Source organism: Doryrhamphus excisus, unplaced genomic scaffold (genome assembly GCF_037039965.1).
Source record: "Doryrhamphus excisus strain RoL-2023G ecotype Guam unplaced genomic scaffold, RoL_Dexc_Guam_v1.1 HiC_scaffold_24, whole genome shotgun sequence".
Lineage (NCBI taxonomy): Eukaryota > Metazoa > Chordata > Actinopteri > Syngnathiformes > Syngnathidae > Doryrhamphus > Doryrhamphus excisus.
The window spans coordinates 5,711,916-5,734,959 of record NW_027621862.1 but is presented as its reverse complement, the minus strand read 5'-3'; the positions used below and the strand labels follow the sequence as shown (position 1 = coordinate 5,734,959).

Genomic DNA, 23,044 nt, shown 5'->3' with positions numbered 1-23,044 from the left:
ACTCCCGGAAATGATAGTGAACTATAGCCTCGCGAGATTTCAGTTTGAGCCAATACGAAAACGCAACCACAACGAGGTTTGTACAGGATTAATATGCCTTAAACCTGCCCAAACAATTAATTAACACCACTAATTTCATAACGCTGTGTTAGTAAAGCTAACTTGTTAACAAGCTGCCATGAGGGGACTTTTTGAATGTGAGCATGACATATGGAGGAGTGTTGATGGCAAATACTGGCATGTTGTGGAGGCCAAGGCTAATAAAAGCAAGACATCTGGGAAGCTTCTCGACCTTGACAAGTGGTAATAACCAAAAATACTTCAAATTTGACAATACACTAAGTCACTAAGAATGGAATGTTGCTGTGTGTGCACTCAGGTATCAAGAGGAGCTTCCGACTGTCATATCAAGTCGATGTGATAAACATGTCACTCTGTCAGAGATGGTCAAGCTCATGGAGTGGAAGCTGACTGTAGGCCTGCGGGTTTATCAGACACCATCATGGCTTACACTGCATCAGCTGTCTTCTTATTTTGCAGAGGGGGAAGTTCCGGCCTCGCCTGCAGCAGCTGGTAGCTTCCAACAGCGAGGACACTGTGGAGAAATGTTCCTCAAAGGCCTTCGGGCTCCTGCCGGATGTGTCGGCGGCCATTGCGGAGCTCAGCACCCTGAAAGGAATCGGCCCAGCCACAGCGTCAGGTTATCACAGGTCAAGCGTTACAACGGCTGTCAGCAAATAGTGACATTGCGTTGATGTTGTTGCAGCACTGTTGGCTGCAGGAGCTCCAGAGCAGGCTGCCTTCATGTCTGATGAAGCCATGGAGAGCATACCTGGATTGGCACCCATACAATACACAGCCAAACATTACACTCGCTACCTGGACAAGATGCTAGAGAAGACCAAAAAGCTCAACAAAGGTAGAAACATTAAAATTAAATCTCCTCTTTGCACTAATCGTACAATACTTCTCTTCTTCCTCAGTGGACCCTCAGCAGGACTGGACACCCCAAAGGCTGGAGCGCTGTTTGTGGGCACTGGCGGTCGCTAAGCAACAGCAGCTGCCGCTTCTTAAGGATGTGGACGTGGAGGGTGGTGCTATGGTGGAAGACTGCACTGTTGCAGATGACAGACCAAGCAAGAAACTTAAAAAGAGATAAAATATGTTTTGCCTGAACCACAGAGTACAGTACTTCATTGGAAGTCGTCCTCCTTTTTTTTCACAATTTGTTTTTTTAAACAAGCACATAGGTTTTTGTGGTATTAAGATGGCTGTCGTGAACTTGTGAGTTTATATTACAAAATGAATGTTTTTTCTCAAAATATGAACTTTTTTTGTAAAATTTTGTTTTTTATATTATATAAAAACATATATTTTATATTATAAAAATATATTACAATATGACAATATTCTCTTAGAATTTAGCTGAGAAGGCTTTTTCTTATAAAATCACATGAATTTGTCTATTTTTTCCTACTGTTACTACTGCTACTAATAATAATATTGAAATCTATTTTATGGAAAACAATGTTGTCAAGAGTGCATTCTCACCAAAATGTACCGGCACATCTTTGGAAGACAACCTGATAACTAGAAAACAATAATCATACAGCCTAAAGTTGCAGACAGGAAGTCGGAAACACATTCAACCTAATCACGACTCCCAAAAGAAGCTGTGGAATGTTGCCACAGTATTATTCTTTATTTAGATTGTTTCCAAATGAAAGCAAAGTACAATGACCAGTACAAAATAAAACAAAATCTATTCATATATATACAATATAAAATGGTTCCGTTTTAGAACATTTAAAAAGTACATACAATAGATAATGAAATAATTCATGAGGACTTTGATACAAATTTTCTGCATGTAAATTGAGTTATCCTTCCATGTGAATCAGAGAGAAAAATACCTTCTTTTTTTTGTGTAAACGCTGAGTTGGTACGACCTGGCGTCTTCTGCTTGTTGGAGAGACTGAACGTTATATGCTGTTAGATTGGCACCATTGTATGGAGAAGACAGGAAGCAGCAGCACACATACTGGGGATGAAGGTGATATTTGCACCACAACCTGAGTTGCTTACACAGGATTGGTAAAAATGCAAATCAAAACACTTTTTTGGCAAAACTGCCCCTTCACTCCACATTTAAAATAAGCTGTACTCTTCTGTTTGATAAGCCCATTTAGTTATTCTCATGCCTCCATTTAAAGTCTATAACTGCAGACTTCAGTCTCGATTGGTATTTGTTTGTCTATTTGTTTGGTTACGCAGTTTAATCCACAGTAAATCTTTGTGATGTCACAGAGGGGCGGACTTCCTTATATGGTTCATGGTGTTATTGTGAGTCGGGTCAAAAAAATGAGCATGATTTTTTCCTAGTGACATTTTCTTAATCCTAACAAACGAATGCAATCGTTTATGTTCATATTTCAATTTGGACTACTGGCTTCAGATTTTTTTATTTTTATATTTGTCTACCAGATGACGCCACTTTTTCCCCATTCAAAGCATGCTGAAAAAAAATATTAACATGGTGTGTGTCACTATGGATGTTGGATTATGGTCTATATTTGTTATGTTATGATTTCAGTTTTTATCAGGGGGTGTTAACCCCTCCAACAGCCAAACAAACACCATTTGAAGGGTTAAAAGCCCCAAATATGATTAGTATTTGATATGCATATTTCAGTCTGTACAGTAGTTTGCAAAGATCAACTTTTTCGAAGTAGGGAAAAACTATTTTATGGATTTAAAAATAAATAGGAGTTATGGCAACAAAATGGCTTTAAAGGGTGAAAAAAATGCAAAAATAGAATTTATTTTAGGCAGAAGCAGGTTTAAAACACTGACTCATTTAAAGTGAAATACGCATATCTAACATGTTTACATGTATTTTCAGAAAGATGACTTTGTCAATAGATACAAATGGGTGAGGATATGTAACCATAGCTTATTGGACAGATAAAAAATGTAAACAATATAATTACTGTAATGTTGGATGAGTATATTTCCGGCTTTAGAATATTGACTCATTTAAAATGGGGAAAAAATAGGAATAAATACAAATATGCTGATGTAGGATGACATTTTTGTCATTAGGACAAATATAACAATACTTGGATTGGATTGTGCAGGGGTTCCCAATGCTGTGTCCTCTCACGAGTATATTTCTTCTATCCAAGGAGCAAGTAAAGGCAACCCGGCTGCTGGTTGGCACTCGGTAAGTGTTACGATGTTGCAGAAGCGAGCCAGTGTTTAGCAGAACAAGGCATTGATCTTAACAGCATGGTGGATTGGCACAGAAAGATTGGCAGTAAACAATATGGCACTCAACATTGTCACAAAGGTCAGGTATGCTGCATGTTTTCCAGAATAAAGAATGAATAAATCAAGCAGGATTAAAGAATTAAAATCAATCAGAAAAGTTCAGGATGGTCTTGTTGACCTTGACTTGCACAAACGTGAGCGAAGCGCCAAAACAGAGGGTGTGTATTATTCAACTCCTGACACCCCTCATCCTCCTCATTATTGTTATTGTAGTGTTCCAGAAAAAAATATGCCATTCAATTAAATGAACATCATGCAGCCTGTCGGTCTACTTATTGACGGAGGATAGCGGCGTGTTTGCGGTCTCTCAGCGGCAGCCATGTATCATCCTGACAGCAGGGATGTTGTCATGTGACTGGGGCTGATAAATCATGCATCTCAGGGCAGGATGGAATTCAATCACAACTCGGGGCTCTGTTAACTTCCCGATACTTCAGAAACTAAATAACCATTCAAGCCAACCCAGCGTCCAATTAGGAAGCCATAATGACAAAGACTCCAGACTCCAGAGCGACTTATAAATGAAAAAACTGTAACATAAACACTGGACACCTTTTCTGTGTAGCTGAATAACCATTGTGTTAGCATATCTTACATCTATTCAGGCTGTTCTCTATTCTTTTATTGTTAGAACTTGCCTTCCAAGAGGACGTAATGTCTGTTTTGGTCAAGTAGTTGATAAAATAAATTACCCGCAAAAAATGCGACTTATGTCTGCTTTTTTTCTACCTAATTATGCATTTTTGGCCTTGTGCAACTTAGCGACTTATGGTCCAGAAAATACGGTATTAGTCTGTGTAAGCTAACTCTTCTACTCCTGAACCGCTGCACACAAAAGGGTGAAAATGTGTAAAAACAGGCACCCTTACTGTGTTGGCACTGTTATTAAATCCCAAAGTTTGACCCCCATAAATTAGATTACCTTGAAATCCCTCACATAGCTCTACAAAACACTAGGTATAATTTCAGAGTGCTTGGTCAAATCTGGTACACACCTTCATGCGACTGATAGCCACATGTGTGTGAATTTTGAGCAAGATTGGTTGAAAAACACTGGCTGCACGGTGGTGGAGTGTTTAGCATGCAGGCCTCACATCTAGGAGACCAGAGTTCAATTCCACCCTCGGTCAAAAACATTAATTAATTCATTAATTTTCTACCGCTTGTGTGTACAAAATCCATCAATTTTCTATGCTGCTTATCCTCACTAGCGTCACAAGTATGCTGGAGCCTATTCCAGCTGACTTCGGGCGAGAGGCGGGGTACACCCTGGACTGGACCTAGCATGTTTTTGGAATGTGGGAGAAAACCGGAGTACCCGGAGAAAAGCCCACGCATGCACGGGGAGAACATGCAAACTCCACACAGAGATGGCCGAGGGTGGAATTGAACTCCGGTCTCCTAGCTGTGAGGTCTGCGCGCTAACCACTCGACCGCCATGCAGCCCATTCCAAAAACATGCTAGGTTAATTGGCGACTCCAAATTGTCCATAGGTATGAATATGAGTGTGAATGGTTGTTTGTCTATATGTGCCCTGTGATTGACTGGCGACCAGTCCAGGGTACACCCCGCCTCTCGCCCGAAGCCAGCTGGGATAGGCTCCAGCACCCCCTGCAACCCGCGTGAAGATAAGTAGTAGAAAATGAATGAATGGTTGAAAAACATGGCCACCATCAAGCAAAACACAGGACGAACTCATTACCCAGAGTATAGGAAGTGATAACATTTGGACTAATGAGCTTAGCGGAGACAAAAACGTAATTATCATGGAGTACTTAGAAAATAGCAGACGTCTATAGTTTAGGTTTAGCGGAACGCATGCTTCCCACAGATGTCAGCATGCAAGGCACAAATACAGGATGCTACAGTGGTCCATCAAATATTTTAATGAGGATATATAACGAGGGTACAATCCCATTGGAGGGTCTAATTGTAATTTGTTTTGCACTTTTTGGCTATAAAGACACACAAGGAAATAAATAACCAACCCTCCGGAGCTGATTGGTCCAAGCGTTATCACTTCCTATAACTGTATGTTTCCCTTCTGGATGGTGTAATTGTAATTTTGCTTTTGGGTGTGCACTTTTTTTTTTTTTTTTGCACATTTGGTTTGTTATTTTGCACTTCTCGGACATGGTCTAATCAACCACGTAACAGTGATTATTAATGAAGGAGTTAGTATCTGAATTACATCTACATTGACTATTTTACAGTATATTGTATTTCTATAGCATTGTCCCTTAAGAAGATATACAGTGAAAAATGTGAGGGGTTATTTTGACACTTTGTAGTGTAAAGTTAGATAAGACCAAGCCAATTGTAGGGAGTGCATACAGCCACATGGAGGCCATACAAATTGTTTATTTTTTCCAGCTTTTTTGCCTTCCTACAGACTTATAAACATTTTGATATTAGTAGCGAATGTGTACAAAAACCCCTAACCACTTAACTAGCCCTTTTTACACATCCTTATGAATCTAAAGTTAAAGAGGCACATTAACCTCCGCTCAGGCATCCTCTTTGTCTTCATTACAGGCTATCAGGGTATGTATGCATTATTCAACACCCTACTGTATCCTGGCCAGCCCCGGCAATAACATTTCATAGCATACACAAGGGGGTTCTATCCATTAATCCAGCATAATGCTGGATTTTTTGCCTCATTTTCTTAATTGTCTGCCCCTCACTTTTACCACGTAGATACGATGACATGCAGGAGTGACTGTAAACCAACGGAATTTATGATGACGATTGGACAAAGCATAAAATGTTCAGCTTTTCAAATGAATTATCGATCCAAAGAGTGAAAATTGGAGCAAATGCAATCACCATCCTCACACAGAGAAGGCTGTGTCCATATCATTTGTTATACACACACACACACACTACAGGAGAGGATATGTGTGTGTGTGTCTGCACAACAAATCCCACTTCATGTAGAAGCAATTTGTATGAAAAAAATAATAAGTTTCACAGGCAGGTACTTGCTGCACAGTTTTTTTTTTACACAATGAAGACATGACGCTCACAATGCTACCCATCTGCAGCCTCTCGGTTCTTTCTATGGCTTATTCTGTAAAGCACTAAAGTTGGATCAAGTCATTGGTGGTGAGGAACCTCATGAACCATTTAGGAACAACAATCATAGCGTTCTTTTTGCACCGTTTGAAATCCAGAAATAAATAGACTCTTGGTTATGAACATACATAATACACACATCCACTAGCAAATGAAAAACAGCAATTGACTTGTTTTTTTGCTCTCTATACATTCCTTTACAAAAAGTATACAGTCTGTAAGAAGGAGAGGCTGAGGTATTGACTGAGAGAGCCTGATGGTGGCCCATGCCTGGTCATGTGACCTGCATCCCAGTTCAGTCTGTTGGTGCCAATTCAGAGAAGTGTGTGTGTGTGTGTGTGTCTGCTCTCAAAATGATTCATTCCCTGGACACATTTTCAGGTAAAGTACCATGTTTTCATGTGGCAAAATACTGGAAGACCTGTTATGACACATATTATTTGTATTTTTATACAAAATAATTCATACTCCCTCAAGAAGTGAACCATTTTCCAAGATTAAAGCTGCAATGGTGGAAATTACCCTGTGATTGGCTGGTGACCAGTCCAGGGTATACCCCGCCTCTCGCCCGAAGACAGCTTGGATAGGCTCCAGCACCCCCCGCTACCCTCGGGAGGAAAAAGTGGTAGAAAATGAATGAATGAATGAATGAATGAATGGTGGAAATTAGGCTTCAAATGTGTCATGGCACCAATATTAGCATGAAAATAAAATATCGGTTGATATCGGTATCACATTTTTCAAAGCGATATACAAAAAATACTGTATTCAACACATATGTGTTCTTTTCACCACAGGAGGTATCGGCTGATATCGGTATCGGAAATTGAGAGTTGGATAAAATTGGCAAATTGGTTTTCAGCAAAAAAGATAATATTAGACATCCCTAATTATAATGCATAATAGCTGTTCCAAAGTCAGGTATCAGTAAGTTATTTAAATATACTAACAATCATTCATTCATTCATTTTCTACCACTTATCCTCACGAGGGTCGCGGGGGTGCTGGAGCCTATCCCAGCTGTCTTGGGGCGAGAGGCGGGGTACACCCTGGGCTGGTGGCCAGCCAATCACAGGGCACATATAGACAAACAACCATTCACACTCACATTCATACCTATGGACAATTTAGAGTGGCCAATTAACCTAGCATGTTTTTGGAATGTGGGAGGAAACCGGAGTACCCGGAGAAAACCCACGCATGCATGGGGAGAACATGCAAACCACACAGAGATGGCCGAGGATGGAATTGAATCCTAGCTGTGAGGTCTGTGCGCTAACCACTCAACCACCATGCAGCCCATTTCCAGCCAAAAGATGACCGTTCCATAAGCCAAAAGTGACTTTGACCAAAAAGAATCTATCCAGGGTATGAATCATTCTGGCCTTACTTTGTATATGTGTGGCATCATTTCCACTGCAAAAAGTGGATTCCACTCAATGAAGATGACCTCACCAGTGCAGTCGGCCTTCTTATCCTTCCTTCCCTGTCGCCATGGTTACCTTAACAGCATATCTGAAATGTACATTTTGCCACAATGGTTTCTGCTCTGTTTTCTGTATGCACAGTGTTGGTTCAAAGCAGGTGTGATAAAAGACGATAGAAGGAAAACAAAGCTTACCAATTGTAAGGGAAATGAAATGTGCTTTTGTTTGTGGCTCATTTCTTTTCACCGGAGGCACATGTCATGAAATGAAAGCTTTTAAAGAAGCACAGCAGCTAAATATTGAGACGGTATCAGCACACTGTGTCCAAACAGATAAAGAAGCTTCTCAAATGCATCCGAGGAGCTTGCACTTGTTGCTACCCTCTTTAATAAAAGAGACATACGTAACTTCCTTTTGCAAAGTATCTGTACAAAAACAACTGGGTTGTGAATGATTTCATCTCATTGGGGGTGGAACCAATGGGTAAAATGAAAGGCAGAACCTGCTCGAAGTCCGTCATCAGGGAGGAGGTGGGATCTGCACGCCCAGCAGATCGTAGGCGAATATATTCCAAAAGATGGCAAAGAGGAGGAAAGTGATGAAGGAGAAGACGATGACCCACCAGGAGCACTGCTTCTGCAGGCTCTCCTCATAGCTCCGTAAGATGAGGAGCCCCATGCTGATGCCCACCACGGCGCCCGACAGGTGGGCCATGAAGCTGGGCTGTGGCCCGGAGGAGGGGAGAGGTGGGGAGAAGCGCAGCCACACTGCTCGGCCCACCTCTGAGCTCACTGTGAAGGAGAAGGGTTGGGGCATTGGGTTGAGGCGGCAATTTGACAAATTTATTTTAATTGTCCAAATAATGTGGAAATCCAAACTTTTTCCAGTGAAAATTGAGAGGTGAAGATGCTAAACCAATCCAATAGAGGTCAATATCTGCTAAGCCAGTGGCTTTCAAGGGCACCCCCAGGGGGTCCCAACGTTATGACAGTAGCAGTTATGACTATAAATGAGTTTTGGAACCACTGTGCTAATCTATACTGTGCAAACAAAATTCCACATTTTAGCTTTGTATTATAGATGACAAAGCAAATTAGTGTAATATCTAATACAATATCGGTTTTTGTACATCCCATTTTGCGTGAACATTTTTAACAAAACTTTGCCTCGATTTTCATTTTCATGTTTTACCTGTATCGTTCGGGAAAACGGAAGGCCTAAACAGACAAACGTGTTGCTGTCCGTATGATGGCTAAATAACCCGCAATGGAGCTAAAGAAAGTTGTCATAATTATTTTGCATTGTTTTTTGAATATAAAACTATTATTATTCTGAATACAATTAATTTTTGGTACTATTTATGGATGTCAGGAAGGCATGAATTGGATTTACATTGTTTCTTATGGGGGGAAAATACATCCTGGTTTTGTCAAACAAACAAAAGGTACTACTGCATCTCTCATTCATTCATTCATTTTCTACCGCGGGCGTGCTGGAGCCTATCCAGCTGTCTTCGGATGAGAGGCGGGGTACACCCTGCACTGGTCGCCAGCCAATCACAGGGCACAATAGACAAACAACCATTCACACTCACATTCATATCTATGAAAGGGAGAGAAAGGGAGAGAAATTTAGCCATATTCCTAACAGAAGAACTTACTGCAAACTAATGCCAGGATCATGCGGAGCAGCTTGTACGGACATCTCATCCCAGCCCAGTTCTGCAACACACAACAAGACTAGTCATTCAGGAGTTCACACTAAACATCCTGTATTCTATTTTTCACCATATGTATGTATTTATTTATTTATTTTTTTGTCCCGTCCAGCCATTGGGGCAGATAGTATTGTTGATCTAAATGCCCTTACATGCTAGACAGATTTGCTCTGTGTCAGGAAAGGTTGGCTACAACTTCCCTGTACCATGAAATTTTATTTGCCGTTATTTGATGTTTTTGTTATGCCATTTGGAGCGACTGGACCAGAGCAAGAAGAAACACAGAAAAGAAGAAGAGAAAGGTAGGGTGGGGGGGGCAGTAGAGAGAGAGACAAAAACAGCAGCAACAAGAATTCCCATAACAACAACAGTGACAAACAGAACAGTTAAATGTCAATGATGGCTCAGGGTCACACTGGAGATGATATCAGTGAAATGAAACAGTCCAACTTACCAGTAGCAATAGTAACAATGAAGACATGAACCGTGATAGTAAACACAATTACAGCCATACAGTTACAGTAATTAAAATCTCACTGCTTGACATCATTTTTACTGTAATAATAGCATACCAAAAGCATATAGACATCAGGGATAAGACGGTTGATTGTATAGAGAAGCACCCATGTGCTGTGAGTGTCCATATGGAGGTGTGTACTTCTGTGTATATATTCATGTATGTGAATGCGAGTGTGTGAATGTGTAATTGTCACTGAGAATGACAAAAGGAGAGAGACTGCCTTCTACCACCCAGCAAACCCCGCCCCGCGCAGCCAGGTCAAGCCCCCATCGCCAGAGATCCTCCGGCCCCGTGGGTGTGGGCAAAGCCAGGGCTGACCAGCGGGAGACCATACCCCACTAGGGCAGAAGGGCATCGAGGGCCACACACCTGTGGGCACAGTGGGGCCCCCCGCCAACCGGAAGGGAGCCCGTCCACAGCCGGAGGGGCCGCCCCCCCGCCCCCCCACACCCCTAGGAAGCGGAACCCGGCCCGCCCCAGGTAACCCCAGGCCTGACCACCGACATAGGACCGCCCCAGCCAGGACAGAAGAGGCCCGCCCCATGGAGGACCGGGCGGTAGAGATGGAACGCCCTGCGCCAGACCCCCGCAGAGCCCCCCCGTATATCTATATAGCCATTTTCACCATATTTAACCTGGAGAGAAAGACCATCCACTGTAATGGAAGGAGCCCTGATGGTGTGTTCACCTGGCTGCTGCACTGGGCCCAAGCCAGGGGCACTCTGTTAATTAGAGCTACACTAATTAAACAGATGAGGATGGGGCAATAAATCGCACTTATGATCCTCCTGGAAGGAGAGAACAATGGCATCCTGACTTAGAATATCGCCTATACTCCTCGGGATGAATAATAGCACCAATCACATCACTCCTTAAGTGTCTGACGGTGAGGAATTGTGGGAAAAAGACCCAGGGCCACCTTTTTCCCGCCCTAGTCCCTGCTGTCTGAATGGAAGATTAAAAACACAGGATAAATATAGCGATAAAGCCCTGTCACAAGAAGAAGCCTTTAAAGTCACAATATTACAACAGATAAATGATTCATATCTTCAAGGAAAGAAGTCGCCGTCTTGGTGTTTGGTAAAGGCCTTTTCATCAAACATGCTGACTTTGTGTCAGGAAGACTCAAACTTTGTTGTGGAATTAGATTTTTTTTTCAACAGTAGAAGTACAAGTGCAATTCCCTCAGAAATTGAGAGATGCAATACTGACAATGCAAAAAACTGGATGCGGAGAAATTACTGTGCTCTTGCGACATGGCTGTAAAATGGGAAATTTGGGTATTCCCTTGGGTGTTTCCTTAACTCATATTTGGTACAAAATATATAATATTTCAGAACTGGTAAGGCATAAACTGTGCCACATGCGCAGTTTGTATCTCACAATTTCCACTTTTTATCTCATAATTTCTACTTTCTCATGATTTCCACTTTATCTCATAATTTCCACTTTTTATCTCATTATTTCGACTATCTCATAATTTTGACTTTTTATCTCATTATTTCGACTATCTCATAATTTCGACTTTTTATCTCATCATTATAACTTTTTATCTCATAATTGACTTTTTATCTAATCATTATGACTTTTTATCTCATAATTTTACTTTTTATCTCATAATCTTGACTCTCATAATTTCGACTTTTTATCTCATAATCTTGACTCTCATGATTATGACTTTTTATCTCATCATTATGATTTTTTTAATCTCAAAATGTTTTCATGTAATAATTTTGACTTTTTATCTCATAATTATGACTTACCATTGGGATAACTAACAGGCTACATTCAGTGCTGTAAGTAAGGCGTGAGATAAAAAAAAATAACTTGTGTCCCTAACAAGCCCAATTCGTGTGTCCTATTTACTCATATTAATAACATGTTTTTACTTCAAATGGTGCTGCTGTCTTACAGTTAGCACCAGAATAATAACTGAAGACCATGAAGTTGAAGAGGTCTTCTCAGATTAAATCAGGCCTTGAACAGAAAGCAGAGAAAAGCTGAGAGCAGACAGGCCTGTGATGATGACGACGCTAGTTGGCAGATGGTTGAAGATTGTTTTCAACAAAAGTCCACAGGAGGAAAGTCGTGTGAGCCAAAAGGAGACGTGGCTTAAAGGATTCCCTCTTACAACAAACAGACACCAAGTATAAGAGAGCAAACAACGTGTTGTCTGTTAGCTTGCACATCCTGTCTTTGCTGGCGGGGCCACTTTGAGACTCATCCCTGCTGGCATGTGGAGGAGGAAACAACAAGTTAGAGTGATTGGTTACATTTAACAGGGCCCTGAGAGTTTATAAACATACAGGGGCAAATAAAACACACTATTGGAGGTTTTGGTTTGGACTGCTTACTTTTTCAATGTAATTCTAGTGTGCAGGTGCACCTAATGAAGTGAAAGTGAAAGCTTAAAAAGCTTTCCTTTCATGTTCAAAGAAAACACACTGGAAGCACGGGACATTTCATCTGTGGAAAAATAGTGCAAAGCCATTTTTCTGGCAGTTACCATGACGACATTGGCCAGATGCGCCGAGCAGAGAGCGTAGACCCCACCGGAGCCCCCCACCACCGGAGCACGCATGTCGGTGATGGACACTGTCAGTGAGCCTGCGGATAGAAGATGCACACAGATCCGAAAAATGAAGAAAAGCACCTATAACAACACTGTTGACAAATCTGTTATTATATTTGTTGTTATATAATTACTGCAATAGATGAGAAGTGGATGTCAGTATTCATCCAGCATCAGTACAAGTCACCTTCCTCTGGGCCTTTTTTTGCCGAAATAGTACAAAAATCTATTCACATGCAAAGCACAGCTATGCTTTGCTATGCTATGCTACATGTGTGAGCTCTTACTTTGTTCATCAGCGGAGGCTAGGGTCTTAACAAGGGACTTCCTGTGTTTAACGGCGTCTTTTATGCACATTATAACGGCTCTATTCCAATACCTAGCGTTTTCTTGTTACATTAAGCCATTTTATTTATGTTTTTGCCCCCCCCGGGGCCAATAAAAAACGAGGCTGGACTTTGATCAAGCTATTCTTTATTTAAATATACCAATCTGACCTAAATTGGAGGCTGCACGGCGGACGAGTGGTTAGCGCGCAGACCTCACAGCTAGGAGACTCGAGTTCAATTCCACCCTCGGCCATCTTGTGTGGAGTTTGCATGTTCTCCCCGTGCATGCGTGGGTTTTCTCCGGGTACTCCGGTTTCCTCCCACATTCCAAAAACATGCTAGGTTAATTGGCGACTCCAAATTGTCCATAGGTATGAATGTGAGTGTGAATGGTTGTTTGTCTATATGTGCCCTGTGATTGGCTGGCCACCAGTCCAGGGTGTACCCCGCCTCTCGCCCGAAGATAGCTGGGATAGGCTCCAGCACCCCCGTGACCTTTGTGAGGATAAGTGGTAGAAAATGAATGAATGACCTACATTGGATTGGTCTTTACTGTTTGTAAAAAACAAAAGAAAAAACATGACTTCCTCCTGATGACTTATTGGTGTATGAATGGCATCAGATGAATACACAGGTTCATTATGTATATTCTGCCATCTAGTGGAAGAGCATTTCATTGTCCTGCTTGTCTCAATACATCTCCGGTATGGATATATGAACAAAGATCCATCCATTTTCTATGCTGGGGCCTATCCTAGCTGTCTTCTGGCGAGAGGCGGGTTACACCCTGGCCTGGTCGCCAGCCAATCACAGGACAATGAAAAAAAGATGTTTGTGAAAAAATGGAGCATGTGTCAAGTTGGCATTGTTAATCATGCAAGGGAAATTTGAAGGGCCAATAAAAGCAAATAGTGTTTGATTGCAGTTGGAGCCGTAATGTCTAAAAAGCACATCTTCACACAGCCAGCAAAAAGAGTAAACATTGTGCTAAAAAGAAAAAGACTCGACAGGCCCGAGGCGAGCGGGAATGATGCTGGAAAGACGGATAGTAATCAGAGCAGCGTTCCTGAGTCATTCATCTTGCCCTCGCTCCTTCCTGCACCTGTGGGGGTGCTGGTTTTGTCAGGATTTATGGGTGCAGATGAAGGCGGATGCCTGAGCTACAGATTGAAGGAGATCCACAGCGGCCCATTTTTTGACTGGTTCAACAAAATTACAATTTCACAGTGTAGAGAGAGGATTGTGTGTGTGTGTGTGTGTGGTGAGGTGGCATTTCTTCAAAGAAAAAGAAGAAATTGAATTAGGGCAACTTTATCTGCATCATTTTGACTTTGTATTTTTGTTTCTACTTTGCATTTTTTTGTAATGCTAATATAATATATCAATAAATACCGTATTTTCTGGAATATAAGTCACACTTTCTTTCATAGGTTGGCTGTTCCTGCGACTTATACTCCAGAGCGACTTATACATGAAAAAACTGTTAATGTTACATAAACACTGGACACCTTTTCTGTTCATGTTTATTTTTTGTGTAGCTGAATAACCATTGTGTTAGCATATCTTACACATATTCAGCCTGTTCTTTATTCTTTTATTCATGTTAGAACTTGCCTTCCAAGAGGACGTAATGTTTGTTTTGGTCAAGTAGTTTGGAAAATTAATTACCCACAAAAAATGTGACTTATACTCCAGTGCGACTTCTGTATGTTTTTTTTCTACCTAATTATACATTTTTGGCCTTGTGCGACTTATACTCCTGAGCGACTTATAGTCCAGAAAATATGGAATATAATTTCACAGACAGCCACAAGAGGGCACTCTAGACTTTCACACCGATATCTCCTACTCCTTACCAATTCAATATTTAAACAGTTGGCGTTACGACAGAACACAAACGCCCCCCAAAAGAAAATCCTATTCTAGTGAAATTAACAGCTGAAAACAGTAATCAAGCAGCAGAGAGAAAGTTTGGAGTAAGTGAGAACCTTGTTAGGGACAGGCGTAAAGCAGAGGCTACTCTTACTGCTATGAAGAAAACAAAACAGTTGGACTTAAAACTGTTTGTTATGTTACATAAACACTGGACACCTTTTCTGTTCATGTTTATTTTTTGTGTAGCTGAATAACCATTGTGTTAGCATATCTTACACATATTCAGCCTGTTCTCTATTCTTTTATTAATGTTAGAACTCGCCTTCTAGTAGGATGTAATGTCTGTTTTGGTCAAGTAAAAATAAATAAATAAATAAATAAATAATTCATTCATTCATTCATTTTCTACCGCTTTTTCCTCACAAGGGTCGCGAGGGTGCTGGAGCCTATCCCAGCTGTCTTTGGGCGAGAGGCGGGGTACACCCTGGACTGGTGGCCAGCCAATCACAGGGCACATATAGACAAACAACCATTCACACTCACATTCATACCTATGGACAATTTGGAGTCTCCAATTAACCTAGCATGTTTTTGGAATGTGGGAAGAAACCGGAGTACCTGGAGAAAACCCACGCATGCACGGGGAGAACATGCAAACTCCACACAGAGATGTAAAAATAAATAATAAAAAATAAAATTAAATAATATATGAAAAAAAAAAAAAATGCGACTTACGTATACATGTTCTTTTTCTACCTAATTATGCAGTTTTGGCCTTGTGCGACTTATAGTCCAGAAAACACGGTAATATCATCATTGCTGTTATGCAGAACAACCATCCATCTATTTTCATGCTGCTTCTCCTCGAGAGGGTATGCTGGAGCCTATCCCAGCTGACTTTGGGAGAGAGGCGGGGTACACCCTGCACTGGTCGCCAGCCAATCACAGGCACATATAGACACTCACATTCATACCTATGGACAGTTTGGAGTCATTAACATGCATGTTTTGGGGATGTGGGAGGAAACTGGAGAAAATTATTGTATTGTGTGAGGTTATTGAGTTTGAGTGACAACTCCGACTGTGTCTGAGCAGAAGAGCAGAGGGTCGACAGGGGGCATCATCTCCCCTTTACTTCTCTGGTGAGCCCCCCCCTCCCCCTCCTCAATACAGTATGAATATTAAACAGACCTGTCATGTGAGCTCTGCTGCTTAGTGAGGATTTAAGATTTAAGGCTCTCACACTCCTGCAGGAGCAGAGCTGGGAGGTGTACGATGAATTCCAGTGTAGAGCTGACATGCTGCACATCATGCACACATGATTTAGTGTTGCCATCATCTCCATCGACATCCACAAATCTTTTTGTGAGCCTGCAACATCCACCGGCGTGCTGGAGACAGTAAAACACGTCACTTTGCGGGGAGCAAAGGTCATCCACACAACTAAACTACCACAAGTCTAATCCTCAGTGCTGAGCTTTTCTGTCAAACTAAAAAACGTTTTACACTCGGCAGGCCCTCAGCTACGGGACAACTTTGTATGCTGCAAGATGCGAGATAAAGCGCAGACGTGAGGCGCTAAGCTGATCTGAGGCCAGACTTTGACAGAGCCTGAGGCGTCGCCCCTCAGTCGCCGTCACACAACTGAGGCTGAAATGGAAGAAATGTCAAAACAATCGTTCTACAGTCCAAAAGTTTAAACATTGGTTGTGATACTAGTTGACGTTATTCTCATTGAAAATGATCTTCCAGCTAAAACTCAACTCTGAACCCTCAACATCATTCCCCGTCCACCCGGCCCGGGAAGACATCTATTGCAACACACATGAGCATGAATCTACTGTATTGGGAACAGGAACGCAAAGGTGACTACAAGGGGATTACTTCATGTCTACACGGCTACACTTCACGAAATTGGTCTGGAACCAATTTAGCCCCATAAAGAAGGGACACTTTGTCGTCATTATTAGACCATTAACACCCTTCTTAAACTGTTAGCATGTTGTTATAGGTTGCATCCTTTGCAAAGCGATGCACATAAAGAAGCTGCCCCCATTTGGATGGTGGACGTATAAAGATTAGTTGTCCACGCTGCTTTATTTGTGAGAGAGACATTTATTGTGTGTACATTCACTGGGCCACAAAGATGTGCTCCCGTCAGCACTCCTGCAGCCGAAAGGGATGCCTCTGATGGCCAATAAAACTGAGGGAATGCCTGATCAGATTTATTTACCCACCATAACCAATGAGGGGCGAGGGATCCTGATGGAGAACTGAGAGGCGGCATGTGTGGGTGGTGATGCAAGTACAGGGTCAGGCAAAATGATCTGACACATTTGTAGGTTAAATAAAAGGCAAACAAAGTAAAGCAACAAAAGTGGTTTTATTTTAGAAAAGTACATATGCCATTTTTTTTCATATAATGCAATTTTTGTTTGTTTCTTTATAATGCCATTGTTTTTGGTTTCTTTTTCAGTTGCTGCCATGAATTGGACCGGTGAGCCACATTATTAATATTATTATTTATTATAATACGGGAGCCAGGCAACGACATTTTGTTGGCAATTTCACTGCTGTGTTATTGTGCAATGACAATAAAGAAAGTCTATCTATCTACGTATCTATCTATCTACGTATCTACCTAGATATCTATCTACATATCTACGTATCTATCTACATATCTACGTATCTATCTACAGAGCTACGTATCTACCTACGTATCTATCTACCTCCCGACCTATCTATCTACGTATCTATCTACGTATCTATCTACATATCTATCTACCTCCCGACCTATCTATCTACGTATCTATCTACGTATCTATCTACATATCTATCTACGTATCTATCTACGTATCTATCTACGTATCTATCTACATATCTATCTACATATCTATCTACGTATCTATCTACATATCTATCTACATATCTATCTACGTATCTATCTACGTATCTATCTACGTATCTATCTACGTATCTATCTACGTATCTATCTACGTATCTATCTACGTATCTATCTACGTATCTATCTACGTATCTATCTACATATCTATCTACATATCTATCTACGTATCTATCTACATATCTATCTACATATCTATCTACGTATCTATCTACATATCTATCTACGTATCTATCTACGTATCTATCTACATATCTATCTACATATCTATCTACATATCTATCTACGTATCTATCTACGTATCTATCTACGTATCTATCTACGTATCTATCTACGTATCTATCTACGTATCTATCTACGTATCTATCTACGTATCTATCTACGTATCTATCTACGTATCTATCTACATATCTATCTACATATCTATCTACGTATCTATCTACATATCTATCTACATATCTATCTACGTATCTATCTACGTATCTATCTACGTATCTATCTACATATCTATCTACGTATCTATCTACATATCTATCTACGTATCTATCTACGTATCTATCTACGTATCTATCTACGTATCTATCTACGTATCTATCTACGTATCTATCTACGTATCTATCTACGTATCTATCTACATATCTATCTACATATCTATCTACGTATCTATCTACGTATCTATCTACGTATCTACGTATCTATCTACATATCTATCTACGTATCTATCTACGTATCTATCTACATATCTATCTACATATCTATCTATGTATCTATCTACATATCTATCTACATATCTATCTACATATCTATCTACGTATCTATCTACATATCTATCTACATATCTATCTACGTATCTATCTACGTATCTATCTACGTATCTATCTACGTATCTATCTACATATCTATCTACATATCTATCTACATATCTATCTACGTATCTATCTACATATCTATCTACATATCTATCTACGTATCTATCTACGTATCTATCTACGTATCTATCTACATATCTATCTACGTATCTATCTACATATCTATCTACGTATCTATCTACGTATCTATCTACGTATCTATCTACGTATCTATCTACGTATCTATCTACGTATCTATCTACGTATCTATCTACATATCTATCTACGTATCTATCTACATATCTATCTACATATCTATCTACGTATCTATCTACGTATCTATCTACGTATCTATCTACATATCTATCTACATATCTATCTACGTATCTATCTACATATCTATCTACGTATCTATCTACATATCTATCTACATATCTATCTACGTATCTATCTACGTATCTATCTACATATCTATCTACGTATCTATCTACATATCTATCTACATATCTATCTACGTATCTATCTACATATCTATCTACGTATCTATCTACATATCTATCTACATATCTATCTACGTATCTATCTACGTATCTATCTACGTATCTATCTACATATCTATCTACGTATCTATCTACATATCTATCTACGTATCTATCTACGTATCTATCTACGTATCTATCTACGTATCTATCTACGTATCTATCTACGTATCTATCTACGTATCTATCTACGTATCTATCTACGTATCTATCTACGTATCTATCTACGTATCTATCTACGTATCTATCTACATATCTATCTACATATCTATCTACGTATCTATCTACGTATCTATCTACGTATCTACGTATCTATCTACATATCTATCTACGTATCTATCTACGTATCTATCTACATATCTATCTACATATCTATCTACGTATCTATCTACGTATCTATCTACGTATCTATCTACGTATCTATCTACGTATCTATCTACGTATCTATCTACATATCTATCTACGTATCTATCTTCCTATCTTCCTTCATATCTTCCTATCTTCCTATCTTCCTATCTATCTATCTACGTATCTACATATCTATCTACCTACCTATCTATCTAACATGGCACTTTCAATGCGGAATCGTTTATCAAAACAAACTAATCTGTAACTGCAACACAACGAGTGTTCCGTTTGCACTTCAATCTTGGTAGACATGACCCCGTACCAGCTGGTAACACCATCTTGTTATGGGTTACCAACTTCACAGCGACATTAAAACGAAACTCAACCGGCCTACCATAATGACCAAAACATAATGAAACATAATGGCATTATATGTACTTTTATATGTACGTTTATCGAAAATAAAAACACTTTTTTCTTTATTTGTCTTTTATTTAATATAAAAAATGTGTCAGATCATTTAGCCTGACCCTGTATTTGTCCCTCCTAACCTGTGCACTTGTGTACAGTACATACACATGTGGGTATCATGTTACTAGTGATAGCGTTTTCATGACAAAGAAGCCAATTTAATACCTGTTGTTTAATCCTGCACCAGATGATTGATGCTGTTTGGGTACAGCACAAAAGTACGACGGCAGCACTGATGCCGCAAGCCTGCTTGTATTGTTGCTCCTAATACAGCCCTGATGTACTCTTTCCTGCTCGCAATGACTGCAAGTCACTCAAACACATCCACTATTCATGCAACTGATGGCTGTTCGCGAAGGGGTGCACATGGGATAAATATGATAATATCTACTGGCAGGAAATAGAAAGGCTTGTTGCTCAGCAGACAGCGACTCTCATTTAGTCGTCACAAATGATGACAGGCAGGCGTTTACTGTCTGGAGCTGTGGCACAGAATGTGAAAGATTCCAAACAAAATGGCTACAGGCATCAGGTCTTCAAGTGTTGGGATTGCAAGCTGTTACAACACATACAGTAAGCTTTTTTTTTTTTTTTCCATTTTGTTATTGGCCCTGCCGGCCGCTTGCTTGGTGTGTATTATTGATAAAGTGCAACACTATCAAAGTCAGGCTGCTGCTGGCGTTGTTAGTGAAGCCCAGCCCACTCCAAAGCAGGCAGGATGACCTTGGCACTGTGCAGAGGCGACCGCCGTAATTATGATAACCCCCCCATTACACATTCACCCCTTCTCGGGTGACATCAGTCCATAAAAAGAATGATGAATATTTATACTTCAGCTATACTTCAACTAATAATCAATGAGTTGATTGTTGATTAATGGCGTTATGTTAAGGTACACTGAAGTGCAGTACCTGGCAGCAACCAGCAGAGGTGCTATTGATTCATTTGCTCTCAAATGAATGGCACTTCTCATTATTGTAAAAACCTAATTTATTGTAGTAATTGGTTCCAGATTAGGGCGGCACAGCGATCTAGTGGTTAGCGCGCAGACCTCACAGCTAGGAGACCAGGGTTCAATTCCCACCCTCGGCCATATCTGTGTGGAGTTTGCATGTTCTCCCCGTGCACCCGTGGGTTTTCTCCGGGTACTCCGGTTTCCTCCCACATTCCAAAAACATGCATAGGTATGAATGTGAGTGTGAATGGTTGTTTGTCTATATGTGCCCTGTGATTGGCTGGCGACCAGTCCAGGGTGTACCCCGCCTCTCGCCCGAAGACAGCTGGGATAGGCTCCAGCACCCCCCGCGACCCTCGTGAGGAAAAAGCGGTAGAAAATGAATGAATGAATGGTTCCAGATTCAACCGTCATAAGTGAATTTCCGCAAAGTATGATTCCTTATTTATAAATCAAATATTTTTGTAGTTAGAGCATAGAAAACTGGTAAAAGTGTAACGTTAAATTCCACATTTTGGTTACTGCAATTCTACATCTACATTCTACTGTTACAGTATAGAATGTAGTATAGTTTTTGACTGCAATTCTACATTTTATTAATGTATAGGTTATTGTTTTTTATGTACATATATTTACACCTATTTTGAACAGCACCTGCCAATTTTATATTTATATTCTTATTCCTTGTTTTTTGCACTCAAATTTCATTGTATGCAATAAAATGACAATAAAGGCAATTCTGATTCTGATTCTTATTAGGGCCCACCAGATATGAAATAACACCACTATATTCACCTTGATATTTGTATTACCCAATATAGTAGACAGTAGTAGAAAAAATACACAATTTCATGTGTTGTATAAATGTTTTTTTCAGCGTTAAATGGATTAAATCCGTAAAAGTAGCCTGTGTTATTATTAGGATTATTACTATGAATATTATGAGATCATTCAAAGCTGTAATAAAAGGACTATACTTCTTTTCTGTATATAACTGTTGTGTTGGCTTTCATTAGTGTATTTTAATTCTTATTTTGTATTGTTGTGCTCCTCTCAAAGACAAGAAGCATGGAAGACTTGATGGCCTATTTTGTGTGCGTGGGCAAGGCAGAGACATGGTGTGTTTACTGTAGCATGTAATGTTAGTAAAACAGGGGATTGTCTCCACTCCCCCAGGCCTCAAGCTTGGCTCTTTTTTTTTACTGAAGAAGGCTGTGATTCATGTTGGGTTCCTACTTTGGATCCCTCATCCCTTGTCCTCGAATGGTTTTTTTTTGGACCGTACTACTGTGGTTTTGTTTTTGAGGATGCTGAAAGCACCAAACGTTCTTCCTGAACAAAGATAATAATGGTTATTTTTCAGTGACACTGCCAGAGATGTGTTCATGGAACCATTTCATGTATTTTTTATTCTTGGTTGTACTTTCCATACATGATGTATATATGTGAAAAAGTGCTAGTTGTCTATATTATCTATTCTGTATCATCTCATTCTTTATTTTCCAAACTGGCATTTATTTATAATCATGCTGATTTATACTGATGACAGTTTTACTCTTCACCTTCCAGACAAATAAAAAAAATCTTTAATAGAGTGTCTGACAGCACCATTAGAGTCGAGATGAGGCCTCAAAAATGGATGCCACTACATTTAATGACATTTACAACGGCAGGCTTTTAAACTAAATGTAAAAGTGGACAAAAGATGATGTGACAGATGGCCAACCTCCTTGCCCTTTTAATGTCTTTCAAACTCAAAGAATGTCAGCTTAAATAAAATAGGAAATCTTTCATATATTTTTAAAGGGGACCTATTATGCTTTTTCTACTTTTCTGACCTATACATCTAGTTAAAATGTAGGATTCTCGTGTTAAATGACGCCAAAGTTTCAGATAATGAAAGAAGAAAGAAATTTGGGATGGTACAAAAGGCTCAGTTTCAGAGGGCGTTGCTAAACTCTTCCTTTGTGATGTCACAGAGGAGCGGGCTTCCTTATATGGGCATGGCTGTAGGCTACATACACTCTCTTCCCTCCCCTTGAAGCATAAATACCAAAGTGCACTAATTTAAACACAGCCTATGTACTATGATTATTGATGTAAATCATGTCAAATTAGCAGAAAGGTAATAA

General features: G+C 40.1%; 2 protein-coding genes across 3 annotated transcripts in view; one reads left to right on the top strand and one right to left on the bottom strand.

Annotated features, from left to right (window-relative positions):
• The first annotated feature begins 1 nt into the window (after position 1).
• Positions 2-1,275, top strand: LOC131109315 (uncharacterized). The gene is made up of 6 exons (XM_058061200.2): positions 2-76; positions 153-303; positions 380-473; positions 541-700; positions 767-919; positions 984-1,275. The coding sequence occupies exons 2-6, from the start codon at positions 179-181 to the stop codon at positions 1,157-1,159; spliced, it is 708 nt and encodes a 235-aa protein (XP_057917183.2). The 5' UTR covers positions 2-76; positions 153-178; the 3' UTR covers positions 1,160-1,275.
• Positions 1,276-6,872: 5,597 nt separating this feature from the next.
• The window catches only part of rhbdl1 (rhomboid, veinlet-like 1 (Drosophila)), a 45,850-nt gene continuing 29,678 nt past the window's right edge, over positions 6,873-23,044 (bottom strand). For both annotated transcript variants that reach the window (XM_058061509.2, XM_078788652.1), the window contains 3 exons: positions 12,580-12,680; positions 9,497-9,557; positions 6,873-8,627 (listed from right to left, as the gene is read on the bottom strand). In XM_058061509.2, coding sequence (XP_057917492.1) covers positions 8,356-8,627; positions 9,497-9,557; positions 12,580-12,680 — 434 coding nt within the window. In that variant the 3' untranslated portion in view covers positions 6,873-8,355. The remainder of the gene's footprint in view (positions 8,628-9,496; positions 9,558-12,579; positions 12,681-23,044) is intronic.